We start from the raw sequence: 24054 nt of genomic DNA, 5'->3' as shown, positions 1-24054 counted from the left end.
GTCTTTAAAGAATGGAAAATGGCCTATTAGTTATTTTTTACACTGACACTGGGCTAGCCCAATGAAATCTCTCAGCCCTTCCTCCCCAGCCCGCCCCCTCCCCGCTCATTTTCTGAGTTCTCCTGAGTTCGAGTAGCTGGCTGTTGGCCTTGTGCATAGTGGTGGAGTGCGTAGCCTACTAACGTACACTGATGGATAAACCACCAAAGTGCAAGGGAGGTGCGGAAAAGCAACAGGAGAAAAGGCACAAGAATATCCAGGCAGATGCAGCCAAGTGCTGTAAGATCTGGTGCAGCAGGGCTGTCCGCACCGAGTGCCGTACATCCCATCGCACCATACATAAATGTGGACCTGCTAGAGAGTAGTTCAGGCGAAAAGGTGGCTGTTAGTGGAAATGATTCAGAGGAGGAGGAGGAGGAGGGACAGAAATATATGGCCCAGGGACAGATTGAGTCTCTGTGCTCCGCGCTCAGGCGGGTGCGCTTGTGCACAACCAGCGAAAGCATGAGTGAATGAGCATGAGTGCATCACTAATCACCCTGAGCGCGGGCACACGTGAGCGCGGAGCACAGAGAAGCAGTCAGAGCTACAGGCTACAGTGAGGTGAAAAACAGAGTTCATATGACGTTTTTCCAAACAACTTTTTATGCCGGGGCTTCAGGACACTTGGATCACTACGGATGAGCAGTATGGAGATACTTGGTGGATTCAATTTTGTGTTCTTGGACGTTAGTCTGGGGCGCCGTCAGCCATTAGGTGTGCTAGCCGCTCCACCCGCCGATCTCTGCAAGTGATGCGAGGACTCTAAAACTTCACCAGGGCCTCTGTCGGCATATGGGTGAGTAGATAATGGCTGAATTTTCATTTTTGGGTGCACTATCCCTTTAGTTGATCACGGCTCAGACATAACTTAGGAAACATTAAAGCAGAGATACAACACCAGTGAAATAGCTTCCTCAACAGTTCACAACTGAAAAACTGTTTAAAAGAGTCAGCACATCAAATAACAATCTGCAACCATCAACACTGCTCGATCAAAACTAAAACTCGGATATTTTTTTCAAACATTTACAAACCTCTCACAACTGGCCCAAGATTGGGAAAAGATCCTGCTGTCATCACTGATGTTAGGGTGCTTTCAGACCTAAAGTTGTCTTGCTTTGGTCTGAATCAGGGACTGATTTTGTAACAAAGTTGCATAACTGCCTAGAGTCATATCAGCATTTACAAGCAGACCAGATCAAATGCCTTGTGAGAGAAAGCTGCTCTTGATTGGTCAGAATGTCCGTGCGGGAAAAATCCAGTAAGTAAACAAAACGTTGAAGAAGAGTACACTTGCATGATAATTGCAACATTTTCTAATGTCACAATGGAGGGACAACTACGCGGGCTGATTTTAGTGCTGGTCATCGTGTACTATATTGCTTGCATTGTTCATTTTAGGCAAACCATACAGTTTGAAAACAATGTTTTGATGCATTGGATGGGCTGAATGTGCATATTGAGGCAGTACAGGAGGAGGCACACATTAATAATCCTCCAGGACTGTAACATGCTCATGTTTAACCCAAACAATGCGTTATGTGACTGCAGTTGGTTCAGATAGCGGTTGGAACACATTCTCACAAATGAACTGCACCAGAGCTCGTTAGTAACCGGACGAAGACCACCTCTTCAAAAAGGTCCAGTTGTTTTAGTCCACACCTGAGTGCGATTGCTGTGTTCACACCTGCACTTAGGGAGCGGACTGTACTGTACTGGCTGCTAGTTAACTCCTAGCTGGCCAGCATCGCAAATCGCTTCAACCAGGGACCAGGTAGTGAGTGTTGGTCGGCTGACATCCTTGTTGCAATTCTATAGCAGCCCTCGCACAGTGATACCACCCCCCCACCCCACCCCCTTCTGTTCTCTTCTCACGGAGGCAGTTAAGTGAACACTGAACTTTGTCTCCCATTCAATTTGAGCTCCAACCGGCACAGCATCATTTCCATACGGTATCGTTTATTCTAGAATCGTGACTGTTTACATGTGCATATTGGTATAATTCCACTGTATCTGCTGTTGTTTGTACTGATACTGTGCATATTGGTATAATTTACTGTGAGTTGTTTGTACTGGTACTGTGCATTCTGGTGTAATTATTTGCATTACTATTTGTTTTTTGTTTTTTTTCAGATAAATCTGATAATTGTTGCTTGGTCTCTTTACTCATTTATTTAGTATAGTGTCCACACACATTCTCATTCTACATATACATAGAGCTATACTGGTGGCTTTACAGCCTACATTTTATTTAATATAGAGAGTCTAACAGAGTCATATTATTGATTATCTCTGATCCCTGTCAATTTGGTTGATGAGACAGTGCCACGCAACACCACTGATGCTAGGTGACGCCAAGCTAAAAAAGAAACTCATCCAACAACTGCAGCCGTCTCAAACGTGATTGATCAATATGAATGTAGAGTCTGTATATAGAGACTAATGCATGCCAAAAGTCTTATCCTTGTGAAACCAGCCTCTGGAATCTGGAATCTGCAGCAGACTTGAAAAAAGCAGACATGCCTTTATCAGCAGCCAGCCAGACCCTACAGAGGTTTGTTCTGGTTTATCTGCCAAAAGAACCCAATCTTTTTTTTTAAAAAAAAGTGCAGCTGTTTCGGGATGCTTCTGTCACTGTATCACATTTTACACATTTTTTCTTGACATCTGTTGTGTCACAAAAAATGCAATTTTTAATTTAACAATTTGTCAACAAATTACTAAATGCCATGTTGCTGACATATTTGTATAAAATGAAGCAGCTACTGTTGAGCTCTTGGATCATCTGAAACTGAGTTGCTTGATTTATGTTATTTATGCATCTGCGTCCTGCTCAGTTGCCAGACAGATGTTCTGCTCTTTTGTAGCTGTATTTTCTTCATATTGAAAAGCACATTGTGCTTTTGGGCTTAAAAAAGGTGCTCTTCAAATAAAGTAATTATTTAAAGCTATAGTTGGTAATCCTGTTCAGAAACACTTTTTGTTATACTGGGTGAAATGGTCCTTCCATCCTGAGAGCAGTCAATACATAAAGGGTCTCATTCATGAAACGTGAGCAGAAGGAATTTGTGTGTAAACTGTTCGCAGACGGAAATTTACATGTGTGTCATTCATCAATATTTTAGTAGCTCCGATCTTTTCGTAGCTACTAACAAAATCTACTCCTGCTCCTGACCACTTGTAGTGCTTGTGTAAATTTAGTAAGGCACATAAATATTGCTTGTCACTATTGGAAATTCCAATTTTAATTCGTATTGCGCTCTGTTATGTACACAATACACAGATGCCTTTGAAACACGTAATCTAAACATGACAAAAATATTAAAAATATAACACATTTAGTTAAATTAGTTGGCAATTAGCAGGTTTAAGATCCAGATTAGGTTCATGATTGTGAATTATTTATGTAAACCGACTCAATAGATTACACGTTCTTTCTACATGTTGAATGATGATAATAAAAATATCCGTAAGGACAGCTGGATCACAGCCTCTTCGGCCTTGGTGCCTGGGTTCAGCAGGGGCAGAGGGAGCAGCAGGTGGTGGAGCCACGAAGGAGCACGCTCCAATTATTTGAGACAACACTTTTTTTTGTGGCTTTTTGTGGCTTTTTGATCATTTGAATGAATAAATCTGATTTGAAAAATGTTTAGTTTACGTTGGCTGCAGACTGAATTATTTGGAGCTGTATAACACAGAGCTTTAAGCTATTAAGATTCAAATAATTTGAAGATGATGCACACAAAACTGCTGTAGGCTATATGTTATCCGTATCATTTGTTAAAATAAATGTTAAATAGCTCTACATTCTGACAGCCATAACTGATTTAGAGTTTATCCATTACGCACAAAACATCTCTGGTTTCCCGTTCCCACTTCATTCAAAACCCCACAAATGAATCTTCTATTTGTTTGGTGACCACTGTATTTTTTGTGTGTGTGCTTATGCGTTTCTTTGCCTCCAGTTTCATATCAAACCATTTATGCTTCACCTCTGACATGGTTCTTTGTACTCCGGAGACAACATTAACAGCATCTGTTACCTCCCTCCAGGCCTTCTCTTTGCCTGTTCCTGTTGTACCACTACTAACTAAAGAAAATAAAATGTTTTTTCTTAAGTCCACTTCACCCAAAATTATTTTGATCTCCGCTTCGGAGAAATTCTTTCTTCTTTCTCTCTCTTTCTTTCTTTGCGCCATGACTGACAGGTCGACTGGATGCACCTACACCTCCTTATATGGTGGTCATTGGCTATTCATGGGCGGGGATTTATGCTAATTGCTAATTACCGGGGAGCACGCTATCACTTTACGATGGATTGGCATTCATGATCATACACACGTGTTTACGATCAAATCTGAGTTTCCTGCGGCATTCCTGAATCCGGAGTAGGTTTTTAGTAGCGTAGGCTTTTATGTGCAAATCTACACACTGTTGGACTAAGAGTCTCATCCTACTCTCTAATGTGCTATGTGTGAGCTCAGTCCTGCGTGTTCTTTAATGAAGCAATAGGAGAAGATATTCCGTCTCAGTTAATGTAGTTTATTAAGCAGTAAAGGAATAAAATTACAGAGCTCTGGGTCTCAACTTCACGTCCCTGACGAACAACAAAGGTGTGTCACTTCACGAAGTCTGACCTCCTGTCCTTTCCCTGACCCAGTATATTTTGAGCGTAACAGAGTGTCATTGTGCATGCAAGGCGTTGTCCTCTTCTCATTGGCAGTTCCACTTCCTCCTTCACCACACCACGCCCCTGCCTCGTGTTAATCTGACTCCTTCCCGCTGACAGTGGGGGCGTGGTTCCTGTTTTGAAAGACAAGAGAACAACACAACTCCCTACACGTGCAGTACCTTACTATCTGTACATCACTTTCTATTATTTTTACCATATATGAAACTAATTATCTAAGCATTGCGATATGTGCTCCTCAGACTTCATGTCTCTTCCTCTCCTGTACTTCTCCACTTCTGCAAAGAAAACACATTCAGATCAGCTGAAATCATCTCAGTATTCTCATTGTTCACACATCTAAAACTTATATAGTGAAACACAACTGATAGTAAAACACATAAAATCATTCTATTCCCAACAGTCCCCCTTTTGGCCTCATAGGACTGAGGCCACTTTTTTTTTCAGTCCCAATGTCTCCAGGTCCCCCTTTTTAGGTCTTGTGATTACTGCACTTTTTGTTTCTTTTGAAACAAAAAGTTATAACTCCCCCTTTTAGTCTCATACACATGAGACCACTCATTTCTTTATTTTGTATTGCAAAAAGGTAAATATAAACGTGTAAAATATAAAAGTAAATATGGAGTGTAAATGTTCTGCAAGAATCTTTCTTGTATCCTGGCTTTATATTACTCAAACGTACTCTGGGCAGTGTTGCTTCAGAGGAGCTTCTAACCTTCACATTGATCACAGGATATCTTTACCGCACTTATGCTGAACTAAGAGTAAATGTAGGTGTGAGTGAGTTGGGTTTTTTTTTTAGTCTTTATTGTCTCTTATGTCTTCCAGTGTTCGGGCAGGTGTCTCTGCCACTGCACACTGACTCCAGTGATACCATGTGTCACCTTTTCCTGTAGTTTGTGGCGTGGGACGTCCGTTCCATGACTTTGTAGGGGCCAGTCCACCTATGCTCCGACCACTTTCTTTTAATCACCTTGAGCAGGACCCACTCTGATGTTGGGTGCCCCTCTCCTTCTGCTCCCTCCTGAGCTGTGGTCACCTGTTTGGAGAAAACTGACACCAATGCTGTTAGTTGGTCATAATACAGTTTATATTGTAGAGGACTTTTTTCCTCTTCTGTAGTTTGAATCCCAGCTCCCGGTCCTGGGAACTGTTGCCCTGTTTTCAGCTCATATGGAGTAAAACCTGTCAGTGAGTTAACAGAGCTCCTGATGGATAATAGAGCTAGGGTAGCGCATCCACCCAAGTCATTTTAGTCTGGGCACAAATCTTGCCTATTTTTCCCTTAATAGACTGATTCATTCTTTCCACTCTGCCCTGTGACTGAGGATGATAGACCGTACCAAATGTATGTTTTAGTCCCAATGCTCTCTCTACTTCTTGTAGATCTCTGTTTTTGGAATGGGTTCCGTTGTCGGATCTGATTCTTTTGGGAAACCCATGCGTGGGAATGTATTGATTGATCAGAAATTTGATTACTGTCTTTGCATCCTCTGATTTGGCAGGTATGGCTTCTGGCCAACCAGTGTATGCATCCACTGCCACCAGAAGACACCTGTATCCTCCCACTCTCTCTAGCATGTCTGTATAGTCATTAATGACCTCTTGACCTGGGAGTTTGGGGAGGGGAAATCTCCCCTGATGTGGTTTCACCGTGGGTCTAACATTGTATTCTGTACATATTTTACATTCTCTGATGTGATTCTCATTCATGGCTGGCAGAAAAGGGTGCCACCAATGAGTGAGACCTCGCACCATTTGCATCGTTCCATAATGAGTCACACCATGAGCTTCTTGAAGGACTGATCTCCTCAGCCCTGGGGGCAGTGCAGGTCTCCCGTCTGGGGACCTCCACATACCCTCTGTCTTAACTGCTCCTCTTTCTCTCCATACTGTGAGCTCCTCTGGAGAGGCTTTCTGCTGTTCTGCTATTAACATATTTACATCACAGGGCGGCAGGAGGTCATGCGCTGTTCTCTCTGTTTGTAGCATTACATACTGCTGACTGTATCCTGCCTTTCCTTTGGCTGCCACATCTGCTGCGTCATTCCCTCTGGAGACAACTGTCCCTGTTTTGTCATGACCCTTGCACTTAATCACTGCTACCTGTGCCGGCTTCATCAGAGCCTCCTGTAGCCTCTTCATATCTTTTTCGTGTTTAATGGGGGTTTTTGCTGCTGTTAAAAAAACAGATCTGATCCACTGTGTCATTTCCACATGGATCGCTCCTACGACATAGGCAGAGTCTGTGTAGATGTTCATTCTTTTCCCTTCTGACCATTCTAATGCTGCAATCATTGCTTGGAGTTCAGTCAATTGAGATGATTCTTTTCCTGTCACACTTTCTGTAATCACTTCCTCAAACCCTGTCTCTGTCTGTCTTACCACTGCATATGCTGCTTTGAGTCCCTCCGTTGGATGTCTAAAACAACATCCATCTGTGAATAATGTTTTTTTACACATAGGGCCTAAGTCTTTAGCTTGATGTTTTGCATGCACTGCCAAGGATATGTGAGGGGAGGCTTCCTCCGCCGCCTCATACCACTGCAATTGCTCTGAGGTCAGTTCAACAGCTGCAGCCACTCCCTCATTTCCCACCAGTATGCAGGTGGATGTTATCTCCTACATTTTCCCTTCTATCTCATTATAAAATGCCTGTTGATACAGCTCGTCGCCATTCCTGTCATAATAAAGAGTTACATGGAGGGGATCGGGAGGAGGCGTGTAGGGATTTAATGACTGAACCCAGGGTCGCCACGACTGATAGAGAGTGCCAATGCCAGGCGTCTCCATGGTTTCTGGCTCGAGAAGGCCCCAGTAGATATCAGCCCAATGTCCTTCAGCCGTGGGGGAGGTATCCGCTGATAACAACATTTGCGAGGAGGAATGCACAGTTGTTAACGAGCAGTTCACAGTGTAGCCATTTGGGAAGGTCACTATCAGCCCATCCGGGTGCAGAGTATGGAAGCTCCACACTTCAGCAGCACATCTCTCCCCAATAGATTCACAGGGCATGACAAAGGAGAAACACATCTGCGTGAAAATGTCTGTTCAGCCTGGAGTATGGTGGTAGTGAGCGGTTTGGTGAGCAGCAGATTTTGTGGTTGTCCCGAGAACCCAGTTAGTTCAACTGCTGAGGATGATATTTGGTGTTTAGACACAGGGAGATTCAAGGTGGCTCCACAAATAAAACACCCTCTACCGCCCTGACCCCCTCTTGGGCCGCCACGATCCCCACCCCTGCCTCTGAATCCTCCTGTACCTCCTCTCGAGCCACTCCAATGGGGAGGGCGAGGATCAACCCACTCTGGGGTCGGAAATAGATCTGGAGTATGTATGGGGGAGGGCGGAGGCTGCTGAACTGTCTGATTGGTTCATTTTTTCTCTGCTTTTCTGCATCGTTGGTTTTACGACATGTATCTTCCAATTGGAGTTTCAACAGCTGAACCTGTGCTGACTCTGTACTGTCCTTCTCTGCCTTTCTCTGATGGCATTGTATATGACTTCATTAGTCCTGTAAGCTTCACTGCTCTCTCCTCGTATTCTTCCCCTGAGTCTGTGTCTGACCATATCTGATCTCCCTCATCGTCTGCTTCCTGTGTCAGTCTCTTTACATGTGCTAACCCCTGTCTTATTTCCCTAGTTACTTCCTGTTTAGCTTTCTCATACTCCTCCTCATCCACCACATCTGCATTGATCACTCCCTCCTTAATCACCAGCAAAGGCATTTGCCTGTTGCTCCCCAAGTATGGTGGTGGAGATGGGGCTGGGGGTGTCTTTGGTAGGTCGGGATACAATCTTTTATGGGTGGGCTCTGGTGGGGTGGGCGCCGGAAATGGCGCAGGTGTTGGCGGATTTTGTTTGTCTCTTTTTTTTTTTTTTTTTTTTTTTTTTTTTGTGAGTCTTATCAGTTTGTTTACAATAAGCCATTGCCGTAACTGCCATCTTATTGAGCAAGGCGCGTTTACCTTCCTTATCCTCCTTCTGGTTTTGTCCATTGTCTTTTTATGAGTTTTGGTTTATTCTCCTTTTTTTGTATGTTCTTCCAAATCATCTCTCGCCTTTACCTCTGCAGCCAGCAATTTCTTTGTAACATTTACTGCCTCCTCATCGCCAGGAAGCTCATTTTGGGCCTGTAATGCCTTCCATAAATCATCAAACTCCTTTCCTACAGCCTGTCTCTGCTTATCTATTACTCCTGACAATAACTGTTTCCTAATCTCACCGCACTGTGTTTTTCTGGGATGGGAGGACACCCACCCTGCTCACGATAGTCCCTGTCAAATTCACCGTCCATGATGTCTCTCTGTCCCTCCTCTGTCCTTACTTATTTTACTCAGAGGGTACTACTCGTCACGATGTTACAAAGCTTCACACAATTACAACAATACACACAATACTCAGCGCCACATGACCGCTCTGCAGCGCAGTCCGCGTGGACTTATTTTCCCCTTTCTACCGTTGTGATTTCGCTGCTTAAGTTCCACCAAATGCAGGCCGACACACCCAAGCTTCTACACCACTCTCCTAGGAGGGTGCGGGGTGCCTATGGCTCGGCAAATGGCTTCTATCTTAAGGCGAAATTACACAACTTCCTCTTTTCTTCCCCACAGAACGCGACCACCGCTCAGGCACGAAAAGAGTTGGAATTCGAGTCACCGCTAATAGACTCTACACAACTCTTCCGCCCCGTAAAATAGCTGGTTGTCGGTAAGCCACCCACAAAACAATAACCCCTTAAAAGACTTATTTATTTACACTCCCAATATCAGGGTGGTTCTGCGGACCACTGAATAGATGTCTCAACATGAGCGATAGTATTCAGTGTTAGGGATCACATGGAAAACGCTCCCCTGCCCGCAGAACTCTGTAACCTCTTTTTGTGTTGTAACAATCTACAAAGGTCTTTCAACCTCAGACAACCCGTGTCTTCAGACTATATTCTCAGCTGTCCAAGGGGCAACCTTGATGGTTCCCAGCTTATCAACCTCAGGACACTCGTCTTTTTCTTTTTTAGAGACTAGATGGAAAACCTAGTCTCAGGGCTTTTCACCCGACTATGTTTCATATTTAGGAGTCAAATTTATGATTTGCTCCAGGGCCTTACACCCTGTCCTGTCGAGGTGTTGACTATGTTTCGTATTTAGGAGTCAATTTTATGATTTGCTCCAGGGCCTTTCTCCCTGTCCTGTCGAGGTGTTGACTATGTTTCGTATTTAGGAGTCAAATTTATGATTTGCTCCAGGGCCTTTCACCCTGCCCCGGGGCATTTCACTTTTGTTTTGTTTTAATTTTATTCCTTTACGTTTTAGACTAGGAGACTGTAGTAAAATGACAACACAATCTTTTAGCATTTCCAATTGCAGAACTTCGATAAAACAGGCGTCTGCTTACCTTTTTCTCAGACCGGCCAAGTGTTGTCACGATACTGTCGTCCTCCGCTGAATAGTCTTTATTCTGTCACTTCTCCGTCTTCATCACGTCGGGGTCACCAAATTGTTGGACTAAGAGTCTCATCCTACTCTCTAATGTGCTATGTGTGAGCTCAGTCCTGCGTGTTCTTTAATGAAGCAATAGGAGAAGATATTCGGTCTCAGTTAATGTAGTTTATTAAGCAGTAAAGGAATAAAATTACAGAGCTCTGGGTCTCAACTTCACGTCCCTGACGAACAACAAAGGTGTGTCAGTTCACGAAGTCTGACCTCCTGTCCTTTCCCTGACCCAGTATATTTGAGCGTAACAGAGTGTCATTGTGCACGCAAGGCGTTGTCCTCTTCTCATTGGCAGTTCCACTTCCTCCTTCACCACACCACGCCCCTGCCTCGTGTTAATCTGACTCCTTCCTGCTGGCGGTGGGGGCGTGGTTCCTGTTTTGAAAGACAAGAGAACAACACAACTCCCTACACGTGCAGTACCTTACTATCTGTACATCACTTTCTATTCTTTTTACCATATATGAAACTAATTATCTAAGCATTGCGATATGTGCTCCTCAGACTTCATGTCTCTTCCTCTCCTGTACTTCTCCACTTCTGCAAAGCAAACACATTCAGATCAGCTGAAATCATCTCAGTATTCTCATTGTTCACCTATCTAAAACTTATATAGTGAAACACAACTGATAGTAAAACACATAAAATCATTCTATTCCCAACAACACAGATGTACTCACTTTTCAGGAATGAGACCCATTGTGTTCAGAAAAAGGAACGAAAAAAATCTGACCTCTGTGGCAGCTGCAGGCCTGTAAAAATTGACCAATCCCTGTCTTTCGGTGCGAGTGGAAAGAACCAATCAGATGCCTTCATGTCTCGTCCTGCCCACGCCCCCCTCCCTCCCTCCTCTCTGTGTGCAGTCATCATGTGTCACCGTTGCCGGAAATATTCAGCACACTCCTCAGCAGAAATACCGAGAATACCGAGCAGGAGAATAAGTTTACTGAACAATAGCAGAGAAAATGCAGCCAAAAGTACCACTTCCAGCGTTACTTGTAACGGCTCACCCCGCTAAACAGGCTAAGAAAAGAAAGTCGTAGGCAGAAAAGGCTACGACGAAAAAGGCTTTTGATAAAACGAGAGGACAAACCAGAGTCAACCAACATCGCAGCTTTTGAATGGCGGAGACAACTGAGGGAGCTGAAGGGCCTGAAAAGTGATGCAGAGGTTGCTGTCTTTCTGTTAGACAGGTAATTATTTGTTTTGCTTCGGGGGGATTTGTTATTTTCATGGAATATGTAATGTTAGCCAACTTAGCTACTTTTGTAGCTCGTATTAGCCCAATGCTAACATTAGCTTCTCTGTCGGTGTACTGCAGGATGCACGTTAACTGCAATATTTTACTATTCAGCAAAACATCAGATTAACAAACCACACTCTTACTTTCCACTTTGCTACATAAAGGACACACTATTTTCTGCAGGTCAGCAGTTGTTTTTTGTAATATTTTTAATCTAATTGGTAAAGGCATGTTAAACTTTATTACAGACTCAAGTCCATATTCAAGACACACAATACAAAGACAGATAACACATAACACATATTTAAAAAACACTAAACAATACATGTGCTAAAAGTGCATAAATTAATATCCATGACAAACTTTACAGTTCTAAAAAGAGGCATTTATACTGTCTGCAGCAGCATGACTGGTATCTGACAGAGCTGTACTTGATATTCATCATACTTAAAATGTTATTTATTGTATTGTACTTTTTTCATACTTTTTTTTTTTTTTTTATCTATGGACCAATCTTGTGTCTGAAATAAAGTTATATATAATTTCATTTTCAAAGCACCAAGTTGACATATAAATCTATACATCAAGTTTCTCAAGACACCTTGGCGAGTATTGACACGTACATTTATGAACAATTCGCTTGCACTGAGCAATCTAGGTCTCCTCAACAGAATTTGCAGAGCATCATGCTACTCATAGTTTCTGCATACTTGCTTTCTTATAATTTGTCCACAAATGAGCTGTGTAAAAGGATGTACAGTATGCTTTGAACAGAGCCACCTTCACAGTATCTGAACATGATTGAAACTTGCGAGCAAGAGTATTTGCCTGCACATACAACCTGCAGCAGTGCCTATAGATATCTTCATCATCTGTCATTTTTTTCATGATGAAAGTATAACTATCAGCAGGCAGTAGTAGATTGCTGGAGAGGATTAAATTACTGTTCTCACAAAACTTTCTCAAGTGATTAGCAAATATTGATCTATCTGTGATATCTGCATTTATGTCTCCTATGACATACACACTGGTGTTAGAGTTATCTTGGTTAAAAGAATGAATAAAAGCCAGCTTATTCAAATAATCATCCTCATTCTGATTACACTCACAGGGTATGTATACATTCAAGTTCACAAGTTCTCTATTATTCTGTGTGTACCATATTGCAATGTACCAATTGACACCAACTCTGATCACATTTATCAGCGGATGTACCTGTTTCCGCCAGAGAATAGCTACACCCACGGGTATCCTGCCCCTGAATATTCCTGTGCTGAGGTCGGTTGTAGACTCCCCAGCTCCATGGAAGTCAGGATTTAAGGAGCTCAACTGTCCGAGGTCCTGTTTTGACAAAAATGTCTCCTGAAGACACAGTATAAGACACAGAACCTGAACAGTCATTGTTCATGGCTTTAGGAACCTGTTAAAAAAAACTGTAGGCAGATCCAGACCCTTAGCTGCATCAGAAGTATTTTGACCAGACCAGCTATGGTCATCTTATGTGGCTCATAATACCGACAAACTAATGCTCCATCAGGCCACAAATCTGGGTTATACATTTCATTTACCTCCTTACATTCAGCAGAAACTCTGAATGAGCTGAATCTACGGTTTTCAGTGCCAATCTTTAGACAATTCCATTCACGCCCTAGTTTCACCTTAAGATAAACAGATAAAGTCTCTGCATGTAGGTCTGGGTCAAATCTGGTGGCAAACACATTCACTAGTTTGGTCCTTACTGTGCTGATGTTAACAGCTCCAGTCCCGACAACGGAGATGCCGTTCCTCTTTTTTAGAGGAGTGGGCAGTTTCTTGGGCTGGGTTATCAGCATAGTTTCAGGACACTGTCTTTTTCTTACAATGTGACTCCATGTAGGAGAGCGGGTTTCTGAGACCATACCTCCAGGACCTCCAGCAAGCTCACCACACGCGGCGTTGGGTGTCGCCGCCGGCGCCTCACTCCCAGCAACCAATCCCATGGCACCTCCCCGCGCTACTCCGGGCAAAACGCCAACCACAGTGTCATTCCCCAAGTCCTCAGCGGCACTGACAGCCCGGCCATCCCCTAGCGCCTGGTCAGCTGAAGCTTCCAGCGCAGTCACACATCGCTCAGTAATAGTTCTCATGTCTTCACGAGCATTAGCCTGAAGCTGCATAGCGCATTTCATGGAGCAAACATCCGCTTGCAAGTGCTCCAATTTCACCAGCAGGCTTGAGACATCCATGCTTGTGAACGTGACGGGTGGTACTGTAGCTCATCCAAGTACTGTGAAACAAATCTTGGCATATTCTCACCACACTCGTTCATCACTTTCAGGCAGCTCTTGATGCTGTAAGCATCTTTCTGTGGCCCTTTGTGTGACACACTGCGCTGCATAGTGGGGCACAGCTCAAACAAAACTTTCTTAGATGCTTCAATCCATTCAGAGTCAAAGGCGTTTGCTGCCAGCATCACGATCTCATCTTGACTCATTGTCCTAATTTTCATAGCAAGAAAGTTGAGCAGTTTATCTTCAACAATCACTTTACCATCATTTGTCTTGTAAATCCCAGCGCACAGCGTCTGCCATCTTCGAATCGCCTCATCATAGAAGCGCCTTTATTGATTTTTGCTTTGTCTGGCGGCTCGGCTGTTCAGGTACTTCTGGGACGGCGCATGGACACTCACCCTCTTGCGACTGGACTTTGAACTTATCCCACAATAGTGGTACTGTGAGGTACCGTAGTACTACGGTACTCCAACAATGCTAGAGCAGGTGGCAACCAATCATGCGGGACATGAGTGAAAAGAGACAGAAATGCTGTGCAGTCCCGCACAATGCAGGACATCTGGTCACTCTACTTCCACTGCCACTCGCAAGCAGCAGCTAGTAGGGGGCCCCATTATGGGAGATTCCAACATGTTGTCGTTGTTGCTGTGTCTATAGGGGCTCCATCATATTGTCATTGATATGGACCAATGTCAGCCGTCTCTGGGGGCCCCCTTCCAGCTCGGGGCCCTAGGCAATTGCCTAGTTTGCCTGTCCGGTTGCGACGGCCCTGTCTCAGAGACATAGCTTCCAAACATTTAGTTTTCTGTATTATGGTGAATGTTTTTGCATGAGTTTATGCCTTTTCTGCATCAATTGATGTTTTTTTTATTCTGTCAAAATAAAACTTCTCTTCATCTTACATGTTTTTATCACATGCTCAAAGTATTAAGGGGGACATGTCATCTGTGTCTCCCAAAAATCTACACCTATACTGAAATGTATTTTACCACATTTAAATATGTAAATGTGTACTATGCTAGAAAAAAAAAAAAAAAAAAACATTAACTTCCACTTATTTAACATTTTATGTTTTGGTTTGTTTTCTTGTTCTCTGTTTTTAGAGTGATAATACTGTCAACAGCCGTCTGAATCTGACAGCAGCAGAAGGTGAGCAGGCTCACAGGCCTTTAAACAAAGTCTGTACCTTAAATATCTCTGTCTCTCGAATTTGAGTTTTTATTATATTGATTTTTGGACTCTAGGTCAGTTCCTTAAAATCTTGCCATTATTTTTTTTTTAATTTTTACATTTAATATCAAAACTGAATGCACTTTAAAGAAACTGCTTGCACTATTCTGTCTCATATGTGTGTCCTTTTACAAATTTCTCCACATTACTGAATTGACTTCTTGACACTTGCATTCGTATTGATGAAGCAAAAATCAATGTCTGAAGCTGGGTGAGATGGCTCCAGACCTTGGCTTCAACGCCTTTGATTGGACTGGCCTTTACTCAAAAAATATCTTAGAATCAAAAGGATAGTACTCAGAAAATCACTGAAGACACTTAGAATCAGGTGCAACCAAGTTTAATGTGTTCACAAGCAGCAACACATACAATTCATGAGTCAAGCTCCGGAACAAGACTGAAGATTCACTCTCTGCGCTCTCCCTTGTACGCAGGTGGAGGTTCTACTGAATCTCCACCTTTTTTCCTTAATCCTTCCCACATGAGCCAGAACATAATGGTGTACTCTTTTGGCACATTTGGACATGATCTCACCATTGATGAGTAATCTCTCGAGCCACCTGGGTATGACCGTGCGGTGCCAGCCTGGACTCAAATTTCCCCACCATTATGTCCGAGCAAAGTCTTATCTAATTTTTTAAAAACATTTAATCTCAGTGGCTTTCATGCAATACATGACCAGATGTATATGTGGATGAGTACAATACATGGCTAGATGTGTAAATGAGTACGTTGATTCAACATATATTCCATACCTAATCAATCTATGTTGGTGAATACTTACTGATTGTCATTTAATCACTGTTTGCAGTTAAGGCTCATTTTACACTACAGTATCCCTGCTGATCCCTAGCATTGTCAAAATTCCACCGACTGAACTTTTGATCTTTCAGTGTCCGCTGCAGACAAGAAGCACATGCTGTTTGGCCGCCCACGAATGCTGCAGCCTGACCGGAGTTACTGTATCCTACATCAGGAGGGCTTCATCAGCGCCTACAGCCACGATGCCCTGATGCCTCTGTGGAGCTCCTTCACTATTGATAAGCCTGTAAGTTTGTCAGTGGTGAAAAAACAAATAATAATTATGCATGATTTTAATACTAAAACCAAAAAGACACACGGTAATATATAATCAGGTTTTTTTCAAGGATGACTTGTGCACAATTTCAAGTTCCAATTTCTGATCACTGATTCATAGCAGTTTAATTTCAGGCTGTTAGTATAACGCCACCTATTGGTACATGAACCATAACATTTTGCAGGTGCGCTCATGTATGATGTTTGCATATATAATCTAAATTTGGTTGCAGTTGCACAATGAATTCAAGAGTTCTGGCAAGGAGTGTGCCATATCATCTCGTTCATGATAATACCCGTGTAATTTTTAATATCATATGAAAAATTCATATCTTGATGCTCGCAATATTTCGATTTGTTGACATATGATGTCATACTTACCAACAGCAACAAGCATGGCGACTCTGTGGTGGTTCCAAAAACAGGAGCAGCTTCAGTAGAGTGGAATAAACTGTGGTGTCGTTAGGCCTGGGTGTCCTCAATGTTTTTTGAACAGCGTCGGACTTCTCAGACTCTTAAGCAACTTACCATGAGTTGCCTTTTCTGCAGAGAGAACTCATTCAGTGGCTCCTCCGGCAGCAGCACAGCATTTCTCTCTCTCCTATCTCACCACGCTCACACAGGAGTCGGTGTTGTCAAGTGATTTGCCATAAACATTTTGTAATGTACTTTTGGTATCGCAGCTTGACAGAAAAACTACATATATGTGAATGTGAGACAGTTATGGTAGCGTAACAGTCTGTCACAGGTTACAGCATAATGATGAGAGGAGAAATGGCAGAGCATAAAGGTCCAGGTGGGAAAAAAAACTCAATCATTTTGTATTTTGCTGAAAGAGAAGGAAATCGCCTGCTGATTTATTTACATAGATCCCAGGGTAATTTTTTTTTACTTGTGAGCTGTTTAAATGTGTAGTTTATAGTAAATTCTATCTGTATCTGTTCTATCTGTAGTGGATTAATGTTACGCAGATAGATTTTGTTTCATACAGTTTTCAATGATGACTTCTCTGATAAAAGCTATTTCCAGTGAAACAGTTTACAATCCAAAGACCACAGCTGGCCTCCAGTTTAGTCAGAGTTACTTTATCTCAAAACTGAAGCATATACAAACAAAATTTATTAAATTTAAATTTAAATTTAGAATATTATTTATTGGAAAAATATGCTGTTTTAATGGTATTGAGTTTAAGGGCGTCTAATAACATCTGAAGCTGATTACTGTATTTAAACTAAAGCTTAGGTTTTTCCATTCTTCTAGATGAACTTGGACCCATTGCCACCAGCGACGCCAAACTGTTTGAGGGCTGATATCAGACTCCCAGCATCCCAGAGTCCCAGATGTGACCAGTACAACACTGCAAGGAACCTGACCCATGCCTTCCTGTACTCACCCAGTAAGCATCAGCACCCACCTGACACCAAACTAATGGAGAGCTTCATACAGCCCAGAGTCCGTCGCGCCCTCATGCTTCATGTACACAATCACACAGGCACACACATTTATTGATACACAGTTCCTCTGTCTCTCTATCACTCCTTCACACACACTTCCACAGAATTTCAGTCCATCCACCCCCTATCTTATTATCACACAAACATGTGTGAGATGATTTGGGAATTTGCCATCATGTCTTGGAAATCTGCTGTTACAGGAGCCTGCCGGTGTTTCAAGTAGACGGACTAGCAAAACCCCCTCATCACCAAACAGCAAAATTCTGTAATAAAAATGGTATATCATCATAATCATGAGCAGATGTTTCCCCTTCAGGCTGATCATGTCAAAAAAGACCTGATTTATTCTTCTTCTTCAGAAATGTTTTTGTGAATTCCTGTGAGATGGTACATCACTGACATGTGAAATTTTCACCAGTGATTGGAAGTTGTGTGCAAATGCTGCTCAAGAAATATAATGCAGATCAACTTGATGATAATGCTGAAATCAAGGACCAAAAATTCAGTTTCAGCTCTACAAAAAAAGCCTAAAGAACCATTAAAGTCTGCTGACTAGATTGTCCACCATTTAGTATTTTTTGGAAAAACACAGTTTTGATGCATCTCCACCTATTGCTCAGATTTGTCCCAGATTTTCTCTGGATCATTATTAGACCAAGCTTATCAAAAGTTACCAAAAGCTTGTTGATATCTTGTTGTGCTCAGCTGATGACTAGATGGAGACATCACGGATGTGTGGGATATGTTCTGAATGTGCAGACAGTTTTGAACATGAGCAGAAATCTTGCTCGGGGTTTATGAATTATGTGATGTGAATAGGTACTACGTGTGCATTTAAAGAGGTTACTTCCCCAAGCAAAAGAGGAGGTAAAAGTAAATAATGCCTACATGTGTGTGTTGACTCAGCAGAGATAACATAAAATGAGAAAAGCTGCTCTACAGGAAAATAAAAATGTAAAGCCAATACAGAATATCTGAAAGCCTGACTGCATTATATTCCATTTTTAAAGTCTGGGTAAAGCAAAAATAAATATTTGTAATTAGTTTGTCACACCACAGACAAATGTGTTATCAAGCACCCACCCAAATTTGATTCATCAAAAAATTGCCAAGTGCATAAAATTACATTTCAAAATCATGAAAAAATAGATAGTGTTGACATTTCACTAAGCTCCACCCCTTTGTGATGGTTCAATAAGCTGTTCGGGTAAGGATGGAGCCCACACTGTAACTAACTGCACTCCCTGAAGAAATATTATTATATTTTTGGAAAAATGAAACAGTGATTCCAGAAAGAAGCAGACAGAGGGGTCTACAAAATGTGTTTGAAGGATATATCCAGGATGTCAAACTGACTGAGCAGCAACAACAGGTTAAAAAGACAAAGATAGTTAGAAGCTAAAGCCAAACTACAGGCTACAGATCACAGTGTAAAAGTGAACCACCACATCGCAACAGAAGACAATGAATATAAAGGGAAACTTCATGGATATTGAACCAGCTGTGTGGCATTGCAGTGTGTGCAGATGAACAGTGTTTGGCTTCGCCCCATGCCGCTGCCAGCACCCGGACAATTTTCATCTGCATACAATGTGATGACACACAGCTGGTTGAATATCAGCAAAGTTTCCCTGCTTCCCTTCACTGGTTCCTGTACAGCAGGGTAGGGTAGGGTTATTTTTTTCATTAAAAAGCAAAAGCAGCCTGTGTATCTTCAGTAGCTGGCCAGCTAACGGGTTCGATTTTGGTTTTGGAACAGGGAGGAAATGTGTACCGTTTTCCAACCTCTCCAAGTAACAAGTATCACTTGCCCCAAGGTTTCAGGCACAACATTTAGCTCCAAATCCACAAAACCAGCCTGAAAATGAGGGAGATCTGAAACGATTGCATTAGAGGCAATGGAGCACAGCTGTGTTGCTGTTGGACCCTGGTCTGAGCTACTATTCAAATGTGGAGTTGCACCACATGTTAGTACTATATAGTTCTCAGTCTTTTCGGGTGTTTTCAACAAGTGTTTTCTAACATGTATAATATGTTTAGATGTAAATCTCAGATTTTACTTTACCCATACCATGATGCCTAAATTTTGCGTTTACATAAATAAAGACATTTCCCCCATAAATGGGTGCATAAATCTTCACGAATGCAGGAAATGAAGTGTTTAATGCTCAAATTTTTCTGGGGGATGACCTTCAGACCCCCCAATTAATGGGTCTCATTCATGAAATGTTAGTAAATCTGTGAGTAGATCTGTACATAAAAAACCTTGGTACTAAAAACCTACTCTGGATTTATGAATGCAGTGGAAAACTCAGATATGATTATGGCATGTGTGTATGTTTATGAATGCCAATCAACTGTATATTAACAGCGCACATCCCACCCATTAATAGCCAGAGACCGCCATGTAAAAAATATAAAAAATGTATTATATAAGGAGTAGATCATTACTATGGAGCGGTGCATCCTGTGGACCTGCGAACATGGAGCAAGCAAAGTAAGAGAGAGAGAGAGAAAAACTTTGCTGACTCAGAGACTGAAGTTATTTTAGGTGAAGTGGGGTTGAGAAAAACATTTAATTTTCTTCTATTAGTTGTGGTGTGACAGGGACAGGTGAACCAAAGGCCTGGAAGGAGGTAACAGGTGCTTGTGTAGATTTTGTTAGTACCTAAGAAAAGCATAACATATTGATGAATGCCGAAATACATGTAAATTTCCCTCTGTGAACAGTTTACACACAAATTTGTTCTGCTCACGTTTCATGAATGAGACCCTATGTGTGTCCCTACCATTTTTCAAATGAAACTATGCCCTTGGGACTCAGAGATCTGAAATGAAAGAAGAGTGAGTGTGTATCAGAGAAAATCAGCTAACAAGAATGAATGACTCAAAGTTGGCTGTAGTTGCGACCCTTTATTTAAACGAAAACACCTCAAGGTTTCTGTTCTCTAGAAATGTGTGGGATATCTCTTCTCCATATCTTGCAGTTTGACCTCAGTCTGCACATGGGAAACATTGCAAGGGTATAGTCAATGAAGTGGCTTGACTGAAGAATCAAAAACAGCTCCCTTGAGCTCTGCAGGAAATCTGTCTTACTCCCTCATTTTCACTTATCACACTTGTTGTAGTAAACCATGTTGCTGGGAGGGAAGTGTTGGTTTCTGCAGAACTGAGGCAGTTTTAGTATTTTCTCTTTCTTGTTCTCACAATGCAGCAGGTCAGACTGACTTAACATACCAAAATTAGCTTTTTTTTTAAAACATAAATTATAAATTATAAATTTAAAAAACATATAAAACATTGTCTCTTGGAAGCCTTTAGCCTGTAATTTTAAAAGATAATGAACTATGATACTTAAAGACCTAAACAATGGTATACAGTAACTTTGCAAAATGTCAAGGCTCAAAGAGTTTTTGGGGGGATAGAAAGCTGAAGATTATATAGATGTCAATGCAATTCAGACTCAGTCTTTTCATAGAACTGGGATGTCTATGCAGTAGAAAGACGCACATACTTTTGACATTGGTGCTACAGAATCAGAAAAAAGCAGAGAAGAAGAACTGTGTAATTCATTTTTCCTAAAATCTACAACTACCAGAATGCACTGTGCTGCACTGGACCAATAAACACCCCTGCTGGTGGGAGATGTAATATAAACTCTTGACATAAAGGCGGCCAGCTGTAACTAAATGATTTTGTATTACTGTAAAACAGTGAGCTCAAACTTGTTCCTGAAAACATTTGAGGCAAGATTGACGCAACGCAGTAACAGAGTCTAGGTTTATATTTGATCTTATATTTGCTTAGTTTAACCGTTTGAGCCTATGTATTTTACTGAGCAAGAAAAAGTATGGCACCCACATCCTGCTCATAAACTCTCAATATTACAGCAAAACACGGAACTAAAGTATGTTTCTGCAAACATTTTAGCCAAGATATAGGCAATGCAGTAACATTATTTTGATTTATACAGTATGATCAGCCCTTCCTAGTTTTAGAGTTTTGTCAAAGTTTAGTCTGACCTTGAGACAGAGATAGCAGGCAGTGGGTCTGTCTCTTGATCTACTCTATACTCTTTATGTCAATGGCGCCCAGAAATAAAATGTGTTATTATTATTATGGTGGCGACATGGGTATTGGGCAATACGAAAATATGTAAGTAAGTACAGCCTGTAGTTTCAGCAACAGTCTGAGGGCCAGCATAACTCCACCGGATGATGCAAAAGGTGTCATCCAACAATTTTTTTATTTAGGCACTGGTAAAATGGAGGGAAGTTAACCATAGTTCATTTACACATACTTCCCACATTGTTAGTGTCAAGCACAAACTGGAGAAGGACTCACAAAGTAGACTCACAGATAAAAGTTCAGAGTCTTTAATTGGGCTCAGGCTGGTACACAGATGATCAGTAACACAGGCAAAGGTATGCAATTCGACAGGCATAAAGGGTGGTCAAAAGGCAAAAACAGTCAAGAACACACTCACAAGAAGCACTAGGAAAATGTTGGAACTCTCACTCAGAGGTAAAGACAGTCTGGCAACAAAGGAGGGGAAGACAGGGACTTAAATAAACTAAGACAAGGGATACAATGAGACACAGGTGAAACACATTAGGGTAGGGCAAGTAATTATAAAGGAGGGGAACTTGACAGGATGTGGGATCTGAAACAAGACAGGACGGTGAAATGAAACAAGAAACACATGGATGACAAATAAACATGAACTCAGGTAGCTTGACAGGTCATGACAGTTATGATACAAAGCTGGTTGAAAATCAGAGAAGCATCCCTTAAAACAAATGTTTATTTCATAGACATGTTTAAAAATTATTTTTCAGCCTTGCCTGAGCGTAAAGCAATACCTTAATAAATTGAGGTTGATTGCCGTCATGTTTCTTCAATTTTCCCATTTCCAAGTGAATCAATGACCCAACACAGTGGCCAGATACTGCTTAAAGGGGATTTATGGTTGTACGTAGACCTTACGCTCGTAGCCTATGCATGTCACCTATACCGTTGTGAGCATTTTTATTTGTGCGGTGGTGTGTCTGTGTCACTCTGCAGTTACACCTCCAAAACACACATTAAACATGGCTTAATAGAGACAATGTCAAGCACAAGTACACATGGCTACATTATAACTCGCAGCATTCACAGACAAACGTGTTAATCATGATACATTTTCCCCACAAATACAACATGCTAACATTATTAGCACAAGCCTATGGCATTTTACATTGTATAAATTAGCCTAGCGATGAGCGGAGATTTCCTCTTCTCGTGTGAAACCTGGATAAAACCCGAAGTATAAATCCCTGAAGGATAAATCACACACAAGACTTAAAATGCTATTTTAGTGGAGGCTTTACTGTCTTCACAATTTATTGTTTCTTATCTGTGAACTAAAAGTAAATAAAAGCTTCGTTTCCACTGAGTATAATGGTGTCAGTATACAGAAACAGAGAGGAGGTCTACGTCACTGCGATGCATAGTTACAATTCTGGGAAGGTGCACGACAGGCTACGGCATAAGTTACGACATAGGCTCTACGTTTACATGGAGCTTACGCTGTAATTATGGCGTCGATTCCAAGCAGAAGTATAAATTGCGTGTTAGCGTCAGTGTTGGCTGTAAAGAAACAATTTTTTATGAGTCCACTGTTTGATCAACAGTCTGAGATTTAGTTGAAGACAACAGTTTGATACTGCTACAGTATAATATATTGGAACATAACTTTGGTAGACATTTCTGTAATAAAAGCCTCAAGACATCCTCCCATGCTGCTTGATTAATATCTTGTTTCATTAGAACACTCAAAGGTCAAGTCTACATTTTCCTCAAAAGCTGTATTTCTTGGTATTTTCCTGTACAGTTTCCTCAGCTGCCTCCTGCTCCAGCTAACACCACCCTTCCAACAGTTGTAACTGTCACCAGCATCATTTAGCCACTTACCTAGAGCCCTGCATGGGACTGTTTTCTTAATCCCACTCCTGCTGGACTATTGATCATTACCGCCTGCTCCTTCACCACAGTGTGTGTGTTCTTGCCCCATCCTGCAGTTTGAGAGCAGCAGAAGAGGGGGGTTAGGGCTCAGTGAGGTCAGTGACATCCGATTACATATGTGCAGCAGTATGTTACGGTTGCAACCATAACCTACACACAAAATGCAAATGCTTATCACATTCTGTGTCATGTTTTGAGGTAAATTACCTTCTGGAAATGGTTATTGTTACTTCTACTTCTTTTATTATTATCTTTCATAAAATGATCATGCGGGTAACAAATGTAGCTCTATGCTAACTTAAATGGGAATAAAGTAACTCAATCGTGTGTCTTTTCAATACTTTCCAAATGTTATCTGATCAAATTGCTCAAATGTGTATAATTAAAGGAGTGAAACAGTAGTGAACAAGTTTACCTGTGTTACCTAAGTTTACCTCTACCTACCAATTAACAGGCATACAGAGAGGGCTGGTAAAGAGGCAGACCTTGAACCCACTGATCAGGAGTATCCATCCATCCATCCATGCATCCATTTTTATGGCTTATTCCAGGC

General features: G+C 41.7%; 1 protein-coding gene across 1 annotated transcript in view; it reads left to right on the top strand.

The window, feature by feature from the left end:
• LOC125904193 (venom phosphodiesterase 1) overlaps positions 1 to 24054 on the top strand; it is an 85849-nt gene that overhangs the window by 48779 nt on the left and 13016 nt on the right. Inside the window, exons 19-21 of the mRNA XM_049601442.1 lie at positions 14841 to 14886; positions 15861 to 16015; positions 17305 to 17440. Of these exons, the coding sequence (XP_049457399.1) occupies positions 14841 to 14886; positions 15861 to 16015; positions 17305 to 17440 (337 nt within the window). The remainder of the gene's footprint in view (positions 1 to 14840; positions 14887 to 15860; positions 16016 to 17304; positions 17441 to 24054) is intronic.

Source organism: Epinephelus fuscoguttatus, linkage group LG17 (genome assembly GCF_011397635.1).
Source record: "Epinephelus fuscoguttatus linkage group LG17, E.fuscoguttatus.final_Chr_v1".
Taxonomy (NCBI): Eukaryota; Metazoa; Chordata; class Actinopteri; order Perciformes; family Serranidae; genus Epinephelus; species Epinephelus fuscoguttatus.
The sequence above is the reverse complement of the archived record's forward strand: the minus strand, read 5'-3'. Positions and strand labels throughout refer to the sequence as shown.